We start from the raw sequence: 19,029 nt of genomic DNA, 5'->3' as shown, positions 1-19,029 counted from the left end.
AAGAATTCTTTATTCCATTGAATTTAGGTACTATGATTTGCTTATTATGGACTAACTTTTCAAAGGGCCCATAACTTAGCTTTTGAAACATCAGGGGTACGTCTACGCTAGCCAAAAACTTTGAAATTGCCATGCAAATGGCCATTTCGAACTTTACTAATGAAGTCCTAAAATACATATTCAGCCCCTCATTAGCATGCAGGCAGCCGCGGCACTTCGAAATTGACGCGGCTCGCCACCGCGCGGCTCATCCAGATGGGGCTCTTTTTCGAAAGGACACCAGCTACTTTGAAGTCTCCTTATTCCTATGAGCAGATTGGAATAAGGGGACTTCAAAGTAGCTGGGATCCTTTTGAAAAGGAGCCCCGTCTGGACGAGCCGCGCGGCTGCGAGCTGCGTCAATTTCAAAGTGTCGCGGTCGCCTGCATGCTAATGAGGCGCTGAATATGTATTTCAGTGCTTCATTAGTAAACTTCAAAATGGCCATTTGCATGGCAATTTCAAAGTTTTTGGTTAGTGTAGACACGGCCCAGGTGTAGTTTTTCCCCTTGTGCCTGCACAAGCCTGCATTTGTTAGCATAGATAAGGGGCTCCTGTTAAAACAGGACAATTGTGCTCCTTCCTGATTTTATTTGGTTATCCCCATTGGACACAAACACAGATTTCCATTCTTCTCATTCAACCTGAAATTAGCATGACTCAGAAATGGCAAGGTACTTTTATATACTATATATACTAGATTGCTGGGTCAAAACAACTTAGTTTTTACACAGCTTGATACATTTGAAAATAGCCCCAGACAGTAATGCTCCATCCCTCTCATACACCTACATACACATGCACACCTCCTACGAACAGTGTCGACCCCAGCTAAGTAGGTGTATTTCTTATAGAACAATATGGGTTGCAAGCCTTGAGGGGTATTTGGAGCTGAATGAGCTGACTGAGTTAAAAAAACTGCTGGTCACAAATTCACGTTTTTATGACTGCTAAAACAAAGTGCAATTTCTGTAGAAGGAACAGATGTTGCTGTCTTCAAACAGCAACAGCCTGTGATAAACACTGTTTGCAGTCTATACACAAAGTGGAATTTAATTGTTATTTTTTCTGGGGCAGATTGCTCGTATTTACTTAAGTAAACCATCTTTGTCTGCTTTATGTTTGTGATGCAGCAGTATTCCTGACAGCGAGACAGGGGAAGATGTCAGGTATGGTATTATATGGGATTGTTGGTCTTTCTGCTTCCTATTAAGTCAACCACGGGGGGAGAAGCTAAAGGGGAGTTCAGCTTGTCAAACTATTAAATGCTATTAGAAGGTGGGTTTTTTTTCTTTGTTTTGTTTTCCTTTTTTTTTGAAAGTCAGTGGGACTTGTGCTCTTAAGCCATTTAGGGTAAACATTTCAAAAGCACCCAAATGACTTAGGCTCCTCAGAGTAAATTTCTAAATCAGGTTATTCCTTAGTTCCACATTTTCAGCACTAATTAGCACTTTCACCACTATCACTTTAAATGTCTCATTTGTTAATGCAATCTTTCACCTTTCGCCTTCTTTCTTGCATCTTGTCTTGAGTTTTTTTTCACACCTCAGGTGTTTGAACATACATGCAGTTAATATATGCTGGGAGTCCATATTAGTCCATGTCTTGACCTGGCCTCTGGAAATGGGACTCATGTTTTCTTTATACATAATTTGAGAACAGAGTTCATCTTAGATTTCTGGAATATTTAATCTTGTTCTGGAGCAGACATTGTCATGCTTGGCATCTTAGCCTGGAATGCAAATATCCAGAATGGCAAACCTTGTAGAGGTGACAGCTTTAGCAAATCACAAGTGACAAGTATCAGAGGGGTGGCCGTGTTAGTCTGTATCCGCAAAAATAATGAGAAGTCCTGTGGTACCTTATAGACTAACATAATTTTTGGAGCATGAGCTTTCGTGGGCAAAGACCCATTGCGTCAGATGCATGACAGGTGAAATTCTTGTCCCATTTCAATCAATTAGACCTCTTCCCTTGATTTCTGTGGAACCAGGATTTTGCCCTAAATCTCCCTACACTGCATATCCCCAACTAACGTGAATGTCTTACTGACTCTCTGAGGCATTAACCACTCTGTCTTTAAAGAGCTACATTTTTGCTGCTTTGTTTTGTTGGAGTACAGACTAACACGGTTACCTCTCTATTACCACTCTGTTCCTGTTAGTTTTGGATCCCTACTACTGCTTTGTGCAGTTCTCAAGTTTGTCCTGCAATCAATTGTTAATCTTCCTTTGTGTTTGCATTTTGAGTTTTTAAACAGTTTGTGAAATTCTTATATAGTGTGTTTGCACAAAAGGCAAAATTCTGCTCTAATTGACAGCTGTACGACCCTGCTAAAATCAGTGACTGCATGGAGAAATGAGCAGAATTTAACTCAGTATGAGTTCCTGGATTATGCAACATTCAGAAAAACTCTTGCAGTTCCTTACAATTAATTTCCTTTTGACTCCTCTCTCTGTCAAAATGTACTGTGGGTATTTTTTGCTGTTTTCATAATGATTATACTGTAGTGTTTTTCTGTCATTGTTCTATAGCTAGATATTTGTCTACTTATAAATGTCCTGGTATTGCAGGATTGCACTCTTGGGTGTAGTTTTCATTGCTGTCAGCTTTCTGTTTTTAAAATGTTTAAATAATCCAGACTTTGAATACATGTTTTTGCCTCTGAAATTGAGAAATAGGCTAAATATGCAATCATGCACACCTTTTGCAGTATTTATGCAATATGCTGTGGAATAAATGGGAGCTTTGTGTGCATGAAGTCTGCAAGAATACAGAAGAGATGCACTCCATTGTCTGATAATTGCAGCTGTACAAGAATGCTTTACAGTTTCTGCATTAAATAGGTGATTTGAACCAGAGCCTAAAATCTAATGAGAATTAGAGAAACTTAAAAGATTCTAATTTTTTAATGAAGAGATTAATGAAAAATAAGGCAATGTAAATAACAACATTGTGGACTTAGAATTTCCTCAGTTCTTGCTAAGGGTTTTCAACTTTTCCCAGGTTTGGACTTTCTGAGTTACTCTGCTCAATTTCCAATCATACATGTTCAATAAAGAAAAGTATTGTACTTAAGAAGATTTACTTCTGTTATACAGCTATAGTGTTGATACTAGAAAAAGGTGATACAACTTTTTATTTCTTTAGTTTCACATGTTTACTATTAGAATATTTTAATGTGCCTGGCAAGCTGTCTGCAGATTAAAAAATAATATATGTTTTGGTTTCTGCAGCCCAGAAAAGGAAACTACTGTTGACACAGAAGTCAGGTATGGTATTTTAAAACCTAACTCACAGAAAACATGGGTCTCCTATGAATGGGTAGCAGCTATTGTGCCTCCTGGAAAATCAGCCTGAATTATTTTGCTTTTTGTGCAGCTGCTGCAAGCTTTAGACCAGATGGAAGCAAACAGAAAACCAATTAAGCATGTAGACATTTTTAGATAAGTTTGACAGTGGCATAAATGGGTGTTTCTGCATATTTTTAGGTGGTATATCAGCTTTCTACTGTATAGGGACCTGAGCCAGACTGGGAGAGGGACAGAACAGAGGCTCATTTTCTTTCTTGTAAAAATGAGAGTGGTACAGACAGGTAGAAAGATGAAGACAATGTATAGTCCACTCCGAGCTCTGCCAGAGTACTTTAGTGCTGACTTGTAATGTTTTTGCTGTTATCAGTAGTAGACATCCATGAATTGTGCAAAAACTTGAGAAGCACTCAACCTGAATTTAACATAAGGCTCCAAAAGCGTTTGTAATATCTCACATTCTCACCAGTTCTATCTGCACAGCATTTTAAGTGGGTTTTCTGATGTTGCTGTTGTGTCGTGTTTGGATAAATGCGGTGGCCTAAATTTAAGCACTTACATCCATATATGAACAACTAAATAAGTGGCCTTATTTTCAGGGCTGCTAATTATACATATTGAATTGAACTGACTTCAGAGCGTCAGGCCCGAATATGGACTTGGGTAAACAGTTGAAACTTTTGACTAATGTTCTTAAATGATACATGAATATGGAATTGACCCTGAGTCAAGTGGGTATGCTCCAGTGATGTTAATGGACTTGTGCCCACTGACTCTAAGGCCAAATTTAACTTTCAGCCTCCTTCCACTTGTTAAGCTGATGTGGACAGTCCATTATACTTTGTCATGAAAAATTACACTTCTTGGAAAAATGAGGTATTTATCCAGTGGTTGGGCATTTAGTTGCAACATGAAAAAAAGCAGGTTTCCCACAGCATGTCTTTATCTGTTAAATAATTTGCATTTAGATGTACTCTTTCACTGAAGTATTTGGTAATTCGGGCCTGACTTTCAGAGAGAAAAACTCAGCTAACAATATTTTGTTCTGTTGTATTATGAGTCTGTGTTTGGTTTCAAATGATTATTCTTCTCATTTAAATAATATTGAATGAGCAGTTGGATTCCTTATGAGAGGCACTTGTGAGTTTAGACATGAATTTCTCCTACAGGTAAGAGTTCACAAGAAGTTTGCCCATGGGATCTACCCCTGTTTATCAGCCTGATCTCTTCTTCCAGTTAAGAACTGGATTTAAAGAGAATGAAATTAACCCTTGTGCAGAGAGCCAGCACAAGCCCTATGGTCATATAGCTCCCCCTAAACTACTCAAAATTTGGGTATGACAGAGTCAGACCTTAGGAAAACAGAAAAGTGATCCTGCTGGGAACCAAGTAGTGCGACGGTGCAAGCCCAGCCATGGCTAAAAGAGATCCACTGGGCTCTGGAACACAAATAGTTAAGGAGAGGATGACTGAAAAGAAAACAGGGACAGACTTAGAGGTCATAGAGTTAAAATGAGGGAGCTGGAAGGAAACACTGATCTGAAAGCCCCAGACAGCTCCTGGTGGTCCCTGAAGACATCGGGGTTACCTGTTGGACACAGCCCAGAGGAACTCTGCTTGGATACACGAATAGATAGAGGAACAAAGTAAGCCTCACTAAAGAAGAGTGATAGAGGGGAGATATATTAGCCCTAGTCCTTGTTCCCAGAATTAAACAAGTGAGGGCTGATCTGGAACCTGCTAGAAGCAATCAGGGCAGTTAGGCCAGTTAAAGCCCTTGGGGCTAATTAAGAGGCTTCTAGACTCCAAAAATCCAGGTTAAACTGGAGCCAGTAAAGAACCATCTGAGACTGGCTATAAAAAGGCTTCTCTTCTACTGGATCAGTGCTGGTGAAAAGTGGGGGAGGTAAAGAGCCACAGAGGGAGTCAAAGAGGAGTAAGTGTAAGCAGGTACTAGAGGGAAGAGCCTGCGGTAAGGAGGGTACTAGGAACCACTTTGGGGCAGTAGCCCAGGGAATCATCACCGTCGAGAAGCTGAAACTTGAGGCTTTGTTGGCAGCTGCTATCACAGGATCCCTGGGCTGAAGCCCGGAGTAGACAGCAGGCCTGGGTTCCCCTCATTCTGTCTCCTATACAGCATAGGAGGAGGACTGATCTGGAGTAGGGTGCTTCTTGCCTGAATCACTTGGAGGGGTAGCAGAGACAGAGGAGTTTGGTCTTCTTTCTTTTCCCTATGCTGGCCAATGATGAGAGTAGTTCACTAAACTGCTGGCTGGTGTCTAACCTCAGGGCTGCTGTGAGCCTCTCATGCAAAAAGTGTGGAACCCACCAAAGCCAGAAGAGGAGCTTTGCCACATGAGTTAAATGGTACCTAAGCAATGTACCTGTGCTGGTTCACTACATAGGGGTGAGTTTCTTCCACAGCTTGCTACTCTCCTTAGCAATGTTTTGAAAGACCAAACATATTTCCTGTAAGACTTTCCCCCTAAAACATCACACACTATTCAGAAAATCTATCCTTTGCAGTAACCTTTCACTGATCTTCAGAACATATACAATTTTAAGTCATAGCAGGTGAATGGGAAATAATCTTGACTTTAAGACAAATTGTGTAATACATATTCAGCCTGTAACTAGGGCCCTAACAAAGTAACAGTCTGTTTTGTCAATTTCTGTCCTAGAGCTTTAAAAATAATAAGTGTCATGATTTCAGCTATTTAAATCTGAAATTTCACAGCACTGAAATTGTAGAGGTCCTACCCCAAAAAGGAATTATGGGAGGATTGCAGCACTGCCACCCCTTACTTCAGTGGCGCTGCTGCCTTCAGAGCTGGGCAACTGGAGAGTAGCGACTGCTGTCTGGGAGCCAACTCTGAAGGCAGAGCCACTGCCAACAGCAGTGCAGAAGAAATGGTGGCAATACTTTACTACATTGCCCTTAAGTCTACGCTGCTGATCTGCAGATCTGGGCCCTCAAGTCAGTAGCTGCCAAACTCCAGCCTCCCAGTTCTGAAGGCAGTGCAGAATTAAGGTTGGCAATGCCCAAACTCCACTAAAATAACTTAACAAATCTGCCCCCCCCCCCCCCCGCAACTCTCTTTGGGGTAAGCACTCCAAGTTTCAGAAACACTGGTCTCTGCCCACAAAACCTTTGTATGATAGGGAAAAAAGGACAGAGAAAGAGCAGATTTCACTGGAGGAGGCCAGATTTCACAATCCACAAAGCTTTTTTACATGGCTGTGAATTTGGTAGAGCTCCATGTATTATACATGAATTGATTTCCTCTAAAAATTATTTATACATAACTATAATTAATGGTTTATTTTTGAATTAGGACTGAATGAGTGATGAGTTAGAAGGAAAAGAATTTTTGAGGTGCCATTTCACCTCTGAGCCAGGAATATTCATCAGACATAATTAAAATTCCAACTGAGCGCATATTTTTTGTGCTCAGAAATGATGTGTTCAGAATTGATGTCTAAAATGCGCTAATAAAGCCTTTTGGGCAGCACAACACTGTGTGCTCTCAAGTCTTAAAAAAAAAATTGTCTCTAAAATTTCTAGGCATGTCTGGTGTAGTTCATAGAAGATCAGGGCAGATGACCTGAATTTCTAATAAGCAAAGTGCCCAGTGCACTTGGCCATCTGCACATTATCTGAATAGCATTAATGCCCAGCTAGTGAGGGTGTGAGGAATTGGCTGCTCCAGCAGACAAAGACAGTGACTGGGGAAGGCAGGCAACATTTTAAAAAAGGGGAAAAAATTCTATTTGATTTAAACAAAACACATCAGGTCAAATCTCAGTGATTTTCCATTCTCCTTGAAACAGATTTCTTGAACAAGGAAGGCCACTAGGGGTCAGTATGCTATATTTATCCAGGAGTGTCTGAACTACATACAATATCTGGGAATTAAGGTTTTAATCCTACAATAGCTACGTCTACATGTGAAGCCTACATCGAAGTGGCTTATTTCGATGTAGCGACATCGAAATAGGCTATTTCGATGAATAACGTCTACACGTCCTCCAGGGTTGGCAACATCGACGTTCAACATCGACACTGGGCAGCACCACATCGAAATAGGCGCTGCGAGGGAATGTCTACACGCCAAAGTAGCACACATCGAAATAAGGGTGCCAGGCACAGCTGCAGACAGGGTCACAGGGCGGATTCAACAGCAAGCCACTCCCTTAAAGGGCCCCTCCCAGACACAGTTGCACTATACAACACAAGATCCACAGAGCCGACAAGTGGTTGCAGACCCTGTGCATGCAGCATGGATCCCCAGCTGCCGCAGCAGCAGCCAGAAGCCCTGGGCTAAGGGCTGCTGCACACGGTGACCATAGAGCCCCGCAGGGGCTGGAGAGAGCGTCTCTCAACCCCTCAGCTGATGGCCACCATGGCGGACCCTGCTATTTCGATGTTGCGGGACGCGGATCGTCTACACGTGCCCTACTTCGACGTTCAACTTCGAAGTAGGGCGCTATTCCCATCCCCTCATGGGGTTAGCGGCTTCGACGTCTCGCCGCCTAACGTCGATGTTAACATTGAAATAGCGCCCAACACGTGTAGCCATGACGGGCGCTATTTCGAAGTTAGTGCTGCTACTCCGAAGTAGGCAGCACGTGTAGACACGGCTAATGTGCTGAGAGTTCTCATCTTGCATTAGCCAGTACAGTACTCTGGACTGAGGTAACCTCCCACCCTATAATGGAGGAGGCACCCTGGCCTATTGACAGGGAGAAAGCTCTTGCAATGGTGCTTCTGAAATACTGTGGAATGGGAGGAGTAGAGGAACAAGCCATCTTTAATGATAACCTTGGTGTAGTTGCTGAGAACTGCAGATTCTTGAGGCTGAGCCTTACCTATTTGTTCCATGGGGGGGACAAACTACCCATTTGTTGGGACAAAATGGGGAAACTCCCCCAGGGAATTCAGTTGGGAGTTTTTCTCGTTATTAGCTTCCTTCTGTTATTTTTTCTGTGGTATGGGGTGGCCCGACCTAAAAATATTTAACTTGGGAAATACTAATGTCTCCAAAGAACTATTAATGTGTTGGGGAAACAGTCTGCTTGTTGTTGTTTGAATTTTTTAAATATGCATTTTCAGAATATCTCTGTTGTAATGTAAGACATATTCCTCTGTGATACCGGATGTCATACACTTTCTGTTAGGCTTTCAGAACAATGCTGTACCCAGCCTTCCTTGCTTTTGCTCATTTGCCTCACAACATCTACATAACTCAAGCAGAATATGCTGTGTGTTAGCTTTTTCTTAAACTCATGTCAAAGAAGAAAATAAATTAGGGAATAAATATGTTTTCCCATTAAAAATCTTTGTTAGGGAAACAATGGCAATGTGCAATAGGAGATCTAATTCTATAACATTTCTTCGATGAGAGATGTTCTATGTGGAAAACTCATTTGCTTTAATGAGGGCAATAGAAAGGTTGCGTTAGTGAAGACTCATTACCAGTTTCTGTAATCTGATTTGATTTTGTTTGTAATTGTACTGATGAGGCGGGAATTCCTGTTTTCCCAGGAAAAGAGGATCTGTGGCATATGCATCACAGAAACCATGGCTGCTCAACGCTACAGTGGAAGAGAATATCACTTTTGAAAGCCCCTTCAACAAACAAAGGTAACAAGTTCCAGCACCTTGTCAATAAAAGGAAGGGAAAGATTAGTGCCTTTCAGAGTTTATGGCTAAAGTCATATTCTCCTCCTTGGTTACCTGGTTTCCCAATAATGGTGATTTGATACGATGCACTACATAGGTAGAGGCCCAGGGAGCTCCTTGCCCGCAGTCCTGTGCTGGCAGCAGACATAAGTGCTGGTTGTCTGCAAGAGGGAACTTCTAGCTATCCAGATAGTGTTCAATGGACATATGTTCCTGAGAGATGTGATAGTCCTCCACTCAGCAAGCTCAGTGGCTAATGGCCAAATTCTTTTCTCAACCACTTTAATTTCACACTGGTATAACAGGGAGCAGAATTAGCTGTATTTTATCTATGAGACAGAAACAGGGGGCCTACCTGTCCTGGTTTAATTCCATTAACGTCATTGGGGATACTACAGAATTATAGTGGCATAAGTGAACTCAAAATCAGTTCCGATGCTTGTAGTCACAGCTGCACAGATGGTACACCTCCTCTCCTACTGACTGTGGCAGGAGTTTGCATCCAAGAGCTGTAATTGAGCCCCTTAGCTCTTAGGAGAGTCACATTTGTGCGGAAGAGAGGTGGTTCCTTTTGTTTTTTCCTTCCACTTACAAAAAAAAAAATATATATATATAGATATACTCCTGTAAGGCTGAGACTCTGGTACTAAAGTTACACATTTCATAGTTTATGTCAGATTACTGAAGTAAAAGGCCAGTAATAACATTGTTTCATCTAACTGGTCTCTCCCAGAGATACACATGCCATTACTGACATTTATTATTCAATTCTGAAACACGATTGTACAAGAAAACTGTGACAACTCCTTATAATTTACTAAGTATGTTACAGTAGACCCCTGACTTATGCGGAGGCCACATTTCTACGCCACATTGCGTAAGTCAAATTTTGCGTAACTCGGGGAAGCCAGGAAACTGAGCACCACAGTAGCACTGGTTAGTTTCCTGTCTCCTGTCAGTTGTAGGCAGCCCAGAGCCTGGCTCTGGGCTGCCCACTGTTCACAGAAGGCAAAACTGATGGCACTGCTGCGCAGATCAGTTTCCCAGCTCCTGTCAGTAGCAGCAGCCAAGAGTCAGGCTTCTACCCTTGACTGGAGCTGTGAAATTGCGCCAGTCAGGAGTGGCAGCCTGACTCTTTGCCACTCCTGACGGTGAGAGTCAGGCTACCATTCCTAACAGAAGCACTTTTCCTGCTCCTCTCAGGGGCAGCAGCCACTCCTGTCAGCAGTGGCAGCCAAGAGTCAGGCTCTTGGCTGATGCCACTGACAGGAGCGGAGAGCTGGCACCTGGCTCCCGGCTGCCTGCCATTCACAGGAGCCAGGAAACTGATCAGTCCTGCTGCACTGATCAGTTTCCCGACTCCCCGAGTAGCAGGCAGCCCAGAGCCAGGCACCAACTCCCGAGATTTGCGCAACTTGAGTGTGCGTATCTCAGGGTTCTGCTGTACATTGTATTTACCCATATCTTATACTTTCTTAGCCAGCCTCTTCACTGTGTTCTGTTTGTCCACGTTTGTGACATTTGCAACTTCCACTGAGTACTGTTGAGGATCAGGTTGTCTGTTGCACTTCATATAATGCTGTGCCAGATAGAAGCCAGTGTGCCAGGAAAAGTAATTATTAGACGCATTCTGTCTTTTTTTTTCTTTTTTTTTTTTGAAAGGAGGATATTAAGCAAACACTTGAGCTCCAGGTCTGGGGCCATCTGTTGTGTGAGCAACTGATCATTTGTTTCTGAGGCATAAATTTACAAACTGCTCCTTCGGGCAGCTATATGTATTTTGACCAATTTGTTGTGAAAATGTATGTATGATGGAAGTTCAGCTGACTTCATAACACATGGAAATCCACTCAAAAACATTTTATGAGCTTTATTCTTTCCAAAGGACATCTATGTGTGACCCACGTTATTTAACACTTTTAAGTAAACTTTTGAAAGCTGCTCTTAAAACATTCAAATATTACTTTAGATAAGTTTGTACTTAATCTGGGCAGATCAGCTGATCTTTGAACTCCATTTTCATACAGTCTGGAATACAATTTGGCATTGAAAAAAATTCTATATGAAAATTGTTTGAGTTTTTTATTTTAAGGAGTCTTGCTGAGTGCCCTCTTGAAACATTTTTGTTTCCAAGTGACTGTTTTGCATTGCCTAGGAGATTATGTAGTATCATTATGGACCAAATTCTGCTCAGATTTGTGCTCTCTGCAACTATTACTCCAGGGAATTGCATGGAATGAAAGTCAGTAATAAACCTACCTCATATGGGTTCTGAATGTAGTAATGTTGTCTTGTGTCCTTCATTTTTGTCACCAGTGCCTTTCTCTCTCTAAATTGGCTGCTAGGCAGCCTTTTGGTTCCATCCAATAAGCAGTTGAGCAAACTTAATTAGAAATACTGATAGAACAACCTCCATTTGATTGAGATCTTTATAAATACCTTGTTAACTTGAAATCTAGAAAATGTTTTAAAGTGAATTAAGAATAGTTTCAGGTGCCTCATCTGCTCCAAAGTAAAGCTGGCTGAGAATTTTCCAGGGCAATAACTGTTCAGCAAGAAAATATCAGCTTTTTAAAACTGAAACATTTTTGCAGAAAAGGACTAGTTGTGAGGAACATTTCTTGGGCCAAAGCAGATTTACTGATCAACTAAGAGAGAAACTCCAGAACAGAATCTCTGAATCAGGCAGAGAAGGGACTTTGTATTCCAACTGAGTCCCCTAATTACTGGATTATTGGGTATTCTGGGGTCTATCTGGCTGGCTGTTGTTCATTCATTATTTTATTATTTATTTTGGGGGTTTGCTGAAAAATTTTGAAGGTCTCCATTTTGTTCCAATGTGGAATGGAGGAAAAGTTGTAATCTTGAACATTTTGCAAGACAGGAAAACTGTTTCCCAGCCATTTCTACTCCTGGGTCCTTCTCCCAGTTTTGTGTGTGTAAAAACAGTTTTTCTCTTGTTTTTTGTGAAAAGGACTGCAGAAACAGAGGGAATTACGGCCCTGATTATGCAAACAAAGACTTAAGAATAACAGCGCATCATAAAAGAACCTGTGTCTGCTCTATTTTTAGTCTTTAAATATTTTAATTGGTCTGGGGAGCTGGCCTAAGGTGCTTGGCTAGCTAAAATGGTATTTACTTGACTATGATTGAAAGGGATGCCATTAGAATTAGTACCTAACAAACAAGTCTTTTCCACTGTGTGACTTTTTACAGCTGGTTAATCTCTGCTCCTGTGCATGTAGAAAGTGTGTATCTCTGGCAATATCTCTGTGGATTTTGCATTATCTTTTTTGTTTCCACAGGTACAAAGCAGTAATTGATGCTTGCTCCCTACAGCCTGATATTGACATTCTTCCTCATGGAGACCAAACCCAGATTGGAGAGAGGGTCAGTAACCATCCACTTGATTTGTTTTTGTGTTTTTTCTTTAAATCATTTCAGTGCTTTAGCTGCCAAATCAATCTTGGAGTTAAATATACTTTTGGATCATTAGTCTGAAAGCTCACCTCTTGGTAAATATGGGAACATTGCTGTTTGTGTGACATCTGCTGATTTCAATGTCCTGCTATCAGAAAGTTTTATTAGTCACAGTCACTATGTGAAATAGCTGTGTACAAGCTTCACTCTTCATAGTTTGGTCTCTATGGATAGGTATATAATAAAATTAAACTTCACAGTTTTAGACCACCTTCCATCTGACGAGTGTCAAGTAATTAACAAACAGTTAATGAATTTAGCCTTGCTACACATTGTGAAATAGGAAAATGCTAAAATACTACAGCTGAAGAAACCGAGGCACAGAGAAAGATTTGTTCCAAGTCATGCAGTAAATCTGTGATACAAGATGGATGAGTTAATATTATTCTTTATTGGATCAACTTCTATGGGTGACTGAGACAAGCTTTTGAGCACCACAGACCTCTTCTTCAGATAAACACCTTGAAAAAGAGCTATGTGTGTCTTGAAAACTTGTCTCTCTCACCAACAGAAGTCACTCCAATAAAAGTATTACCTCCCTCACCTTCTCTCTCCCATTGAACTGAATATGAGCATAAGAACTTATCTTTAGCCTGGTATTTTTTAATAAAATCTTGGTCTAGAGTGCTAAATGATCCTCTCTGATGTTGAAGTACATTTGGAGTTATGATAAAGATTATTTAAAAAGTCAGTTCCAGCTGCTGGTAGCATACAACTGAGATGACCTAAAAGTTTCCTCTTACCTTGTAAAAGGAAAACTGGAATATCTGTGCAAGGGAATGTGATCTGCATGGCAGTTGCATTTGATGAATAGCAGTAAAAGCTTTAACACTTTTACAGTTGTGTATTATGGTCCAAAATTCATGAGAAGAAGTTCCAGATCTCAAGGTAACTAGTCTGATGCTTTACCCCATGAACCACTGAGCTACATTTTCAAAAGGATAGCCTAGATTCTTCCATTTCAGGGTGTCTTCTCCACATGAGCATCTAACAAAGCAAAATTTGAGTATTCTGAGCTTAAAACTGGGATAGAGATTTTGTGATCAGCTTATTATTTTTGTAATCTGTTTACTTCCAGGGTATTAATCTTTCTGGAGGGCAGCGCCAGCGCATCAGTGTGGCAAGAGCACTTTACCAGCAGACAAACGTTGTGTTCCTGGTGAGTAAATGCCATTATGTTTGTGGTGTAAGCTGCAGCACCAAATATAATCATTTAAAACGTGTAATGTGGTGAAATTCTGCTCCACTGAACCAAAGGGTGAATAGCAACTGAAATGTACTCTACTTTATTTTACATTTGTTATAGCTAATACACAATGATGAGATCCCCAGGTGACAGACCATACATATATATTACAGATCGATCTTCAAATAAAAAAATGTTACTAAAAATGATGTTTACACTGCAGCTGGGAGCATGTCTCCCAGCCTGGATAGCCTGGCTCAAGTTAGTGCACTTGTAGATTTTGTGTAGTATAGATATTGCAGCCTGGATGGCAGTATGGGATACTTGCCTGTCTCCAGTTTCACTTGTCCCTTGGACTTGAGCCTATTTTCCAGCGGCCATTTTGTGTATCTAAACACCATTTTGACAGTAAATATACTTTACAATTTATCTAATTTTGATGTGGTTTGTGAGGGAAATATGTCACCACTGCTGGTAAAGCAGATTATAAATTTTAAATACTCAGCTTAAAGGCTGTTTGGTCAGGATGCAGGGCAACCACACAGACACCACAGCTCATGGACAGGGACATATAAATCACCTCAGAAGGGGATTTTTCTACAAGAATTATGAAAAATAGCTGAGCAGAAAAACAATTTGTATGCAGATAAAATTTCTGAATGTCTACCTAGTATCTCAGAAGAGATTCCGGAATTAGGTGAATCACAAAAAGAACTAATTGCCCAAGAAAATGTTTATTTGGAGCAGATTGAAGTTAAAAGTTCAGATTAAAGCCCTAACTCAGGAAAGGATGGGCGTATTTTTGGTGGGTAATGTACTGGTGGTGACATTTGTAAAAGTGAGCCTGAACAAAGTAGAAGTGTTGGTGGAAAACAGCAAATTATCTGCTAAAGGAAATGCCCCACCCCCATGTCTGATAGGGGAAATGACTTGCCCATGGATGGAGCTACCCCAATCTCTGATCAGTTGTCTGTGAACAGGAATATTTGCTAGGACAATGGAAAGGAACTTCAGACTGAATATTGTGCATCTCTGTACACTTCAATATCTGAAATCAAATAGGAGGGTGGTATACAGATAAGATGTTAAACTGATTAACCAGCTGGTGGAACTGATTTATGGTGAAAGATGTCTTGCTAATTTGAATAGCTTGGCTATATGATTGTTAAAGTGAGGGTAATTACATGAGTATCTGAAAAGTGTAAATGCTGCAGGAGAGACACTAATGCAGTTATAAGAGAATGCAGCACCTGAGGGTCTGCCCCTTGAGTGCTTCAAGAGTTATGGCTTGGAGTGATGGACTTAAACGGCAGCAAGGGAGGTTTATGTTGGACATTGGAAAAAAGTTCCTAACTGTCAGGGTGGTCAAAACACTGGAATAAATTGCCTATGGGGGTTGTGGAATCTCATCTCTGGAGATATTTAAGAAGAGGTTAGATAAATGTCTATCAGGGATGGTGCAGACAATACTTCGTCCTGCCATGAGGGCAGGGGGCTGGACTTGATGACCTCTCGAGGTCCCTTCCGGTCCTAGTATTCTATGATTCTATGTTTATTTGTCTGTTGAGAATATCAACTTGACTGAAAGGGTGTTCTTTGAAAATGTGCCAGAGGTGGTTCTGGAATAAGTGAAATTCAGAGGGAGTTTCTCATGGCTCTGCAGAGCAGAAAAAAGATGGATTGCTGCTTAGAAAGATTTCTGAAGAGAGAAGTCTTCATGGCAATTTTGGCAAGTGTTTAATGTGTGTGGAAGTGATTTGATTGCATTAACTCAGAAATACTGCATGAAGAAAGCAATTTGGTTGGTTGGTTGATTTGATGACTTGTTTAAGGACTTCTGGAATCTTTCACAGGCGAATGGATCGATTGATCGTATGTTAGAAAGATCCAGTGTGGATAACCTAGACATCTCAGATGGAATGAAAATTGTTAGGGAAGTTAGAATCTCTGTAACCAGGTAGATACACTTGGCCTTCGTGATGGAGAAACTTTGTTGTTGGAACTTCAGCATCTCTATATGGATTCTTTAAGGAAGCATCTGTGAGACAGGTTGTGAGGCATGATTGAGTTACTGTTTTTTCAGAGCAGAACAGTCTTCTGACTGAACCCTCAAGGATGTAGGGGACAGCAGGCAGACTCTCGCTTATAGATACTTTGGATATGTCTGGTATCTTTTTAAAACAGGGTCCTGTTCCTAAACTGGTCATAATCCAAAAGACTGTTAGTATGAACAACATCACCACAAACTAGGTAACTTTTACTTCATGCCCATACAGGACAATCAGAATGCAAAACATTAGTGTGTTCTACAGTTCATGCCCCAGTAAAATGTACTTGTGGGGCTCACACCAATATATCAGTATCTGAAAGGTGCAGGTAAATAAAGTGACAGCTACCCTAAGGCTCAGTAAGCCGGAGCACAAGTCTAGCTAAAACTACCATCTTTCAGAATTGTCACTGCAGGAATTCATGCTCTGTTGCCATCTATCTGAGAATCCCCTGCCGCTGCAAAATTTTGATATACTATTAGTCTCTTCTTTCTTCTTCTGGTCAGTTTTGGTCCATCGGATTTTATGAAGACAGTACTATGGTTTAAAATGTATTACTCCCATTAAGTCTGTAAAGGCTGGGCTGCAGCAAAACAGCATGTACTTAATCTTTTTTCCTGTGACTAGGATGATCCATTTTCTGCACTGGATATCCACTTAAGTGACCATCTTATGCAGGAAGGGATCCTGAAAATGCTAAGAGAAGACAAGAGGACCATTATCCTGGTGACCCACAAACTACAATACCTGCCTCATGCTGACTGGGTGAGAAAGCTACTATCATTTTAAATGAGCAAATCACAAAGGACTTGTAAATGTCTACTGCTATAAAATAAACAATACTGAAAATCATCTTTATGCATTTTTGTATCAACAGAGGAATGTTTAAGGAGAAAGGTGCATTATTAATATTTTCAAAGTCAACTAGTGATTGGGGATGCCTTAATTTTTGTGTTCTCAACCTGAAGCACCTGGAAGGGGCCTGATCTTTACGAGTTGAACAGTTCTAGAAACTGGGTTCCTTTTAAGGCATCTAAAGTTGAGCACCCAAAAAGGGGCCCAAAATTACTAGTGCCTTCTGAAAATCTGGTATACCTGATATCCTTTAAACTACTGAATCTGTGGGAATGATATGTCTGTTTGTATCTTTGACATCATTCTGTAATTGTTTGATTACCACAGAAGAAAACCATTAAAAGGCGATTCAGACAAAGGAAGAAACAAGGGAGGGAAATGAACTTTTCGTGGCCTTCTTTTGTAGTAAATAACTTATTGAGGTTGATACTTTCCCTTTCAAAATAATTGTTATTTAGATTGCTGTTTATCTTATATCTTGTAGCTGATAGAGACAATAAAAGTAGCACCTTGTGGCTATGAGAGTCAATACATAAAACACCAAAGATTTGGTGAGTTAGATGTAGCAGATTTTGTTATTGTTGTTGTTTTAATCAGGTTGCACACTTCTTCATTTTGTTATTATCATGCAACTGGAACATACACCTTGCTGACCACAAGGATTAATTACTGCAGTTACTTCTCCTAACAGGGCTTTTAAAATGCAATTTGTAATTAGTCATCTATTATTAGACCAGATCATGTAGTCCTTTCTCAGGCAAAACTCCTATTGAAAACAGTGGGAGTGTGTCCAAGGCAGGGCAATAGCACCTATACTAGTTGTCTTCATGAAGAAATTTCTCAGAAATATGTGAAATCTACATGTCAAATGACACTTCTAATATTTTTTCCAAAATTCTCAAAAGAATTTAAGGCCCAGTTTCAAAAGGTGTTTCCTGAATGGAGCTCATAAAAAAAATAGGGCTCTTTTTCCTGTGGAAGTTTTTGGAACAAATAAAATGAAGAAAAGAGGATTTCCGTATGAAAAATTATTATTCCACATTAGTAATAGGATTAATTGTCTTGCCATTGTCATGTCACAAATCAGTAGCAGGGGAATAATGTACAGGAGTTCCTGGCTGGCACATGTGCTCTCTTTGTCTCTGCTTTTGCGCGCGCATGCACGCGCGCACACACACACACACACACACACACACACACACACTCTCTTCTATAACACCCTTAGCACTTCTTGTGCTGGCGACCATCTCGTCACAAATGTTTGCATAGCACCTGGTACAGTGGGCTCCTCATTTTCAAAGGGGCACATGCACATTTTTGTAATTCAAATATTAGCCAAATGCCATATTTGTCATTTCTGGGCCCAGATTCATCAGTTCACAAGCTCATGCCACCCTCTTTAAATTAATAATTAAAAAAACCACACCAAATGAAGGATTTTTAGGGGAAATATGCATTTGTAATAAGATAGAGATGTCCTGTAAATCTGATGCCTTAAATTCTGTGTGGAGAGCTCTTCAGCTGAGTAGCCTCTGTTGCTACTTACTCTCATTTCACAGGGTTTTTGTTTTCATTATTATTATTTCCATCTGTGACAATGAACAAGATGTCTTTAAAAAAAACCAACTAAATGTGGCTTTTAGGGAAGTTGTGCTGCAGCTGAATCATTCTGAAATAATAGCCATATCACATCTAAAAGTACCTCATGCTGACTCGGAGATGATGGTGTTTGAAACATAATACATGCTATCCTACAAATGGAGCAAAAATAGATCTAGTTATGGTGTACATGCTGCACATGTTCTAAGCAAATGACTCCCTGGTCTAAGGGTCAGAGCAAGGGCATATGGAACCTGGTGTTTGGAAGCTGCTAGGGAGCAGAGGGAATTTCCTGTTTTAGTTAGAAATAACAAATGTCATCTGTGAGATTAGGAGCCCAGAATGCCAGTGAACTTTGTGTGGTCTTATATCCTGAGTTTACTTACTCCATTAAAGTGGAATTTGTGTTCATGAAAGAACAATCAGTTTCACACATGCAAAATGAGATGTGACTGTCTGCGAAGGAGTACCGCAGAAAGAGATCCAGAGGTTGTAGTGGACCATAAGCTAAATGTGTGTTAACTGTGTGATGCTTGCAAGAAAGAGTAAACAACATTCTGGGATGTCTTAACAGGAGTGTTGTAAGCAAGACACAAAAAGTAATTCTGCTCTATGCTGCAGTGATTAGGCCTCATCTGGAGTACTGTCTCCAGTTGTGGGCACCTGCTTTCAGGAAAGATGTGGACAAATTGGAGAAGAGCAACAAAAATGGTTAAAGGTCTAGGAAACATGACCTATGAGGGAAGATTGGAAAAACTGGGTTTGCTGAGTCTGGAAAAGAGAAGACTGAGAGGGGACATAACAGCTTTCAAGCACCGAAAGGGTTGA

At 40.6% G+C, this 19,029-nt stretch overlaps 1 protein-coding gene across 12 annotated transcripts in view; it reads left to right on the top strand.

Annotated features, from left to right (window-relative positions):
• Positions 1–19,029, top strand: part of ABCC8 (ATP binding cassette subfamily C member 8) — a 125,920-nt gene that overhangs the window by 76,144 nt on the left and 30,747 nt on the right. For 10 of the 12 annotated variants that reach the window (XR_012646026.1, XM_074997751.1, XM_074997750.1 and 7 more), the window contains 6 exons: positions 1,173–1,208; positions 3,276–3,311; positions 8,896–8,994; positions 12,339–12,423; positions 13,592–13,672; positions 16,375–16,512. Coding sequence is in view for 11 of the 12 variants with exons in the window: in XM_074997751.1 (XP_074853852.1) it covers positions 1,173–1,208; positions 3,276–3,311; positions 8,896–8,994; positions 12,339–12,423; positions 13,592–13,672; positions 16,375–16,512 (475 nt within the window). In the remaining variant the exon portion in view is untranslated. The remainder of the gene's footprint in view (positions 1–1,172; positions 1,209–3,275; positions 3,312–8,895; positions 8,995–12,338; positions 12,424–13,591; positions 13,673–16,374; positions 16,513–19,029) is intronic. The other 2 variants (XM_074997747.1, XM_074997745.1) reach the window with 1 other exon arrangement.

Source organism: Carettochelys insculpta, chromosome 6 (assembly GCF_033958435.1).
Source record: "Carettochelys insculpta isolate YL-2023 chromosome 6, ASM3395843v1, whole genome shotgun sequence".
NCBI classification, from domain to species: Eukaryota; Metazoa; Chordata; order Testudines; family Carettochelyidae; genus Carettochelys; species Carettochelys insculpta.
Note: the sequence above shows the minus strand (reverse complement) of the source record. Positions and strands in the feature narration are given on the sequence as shown.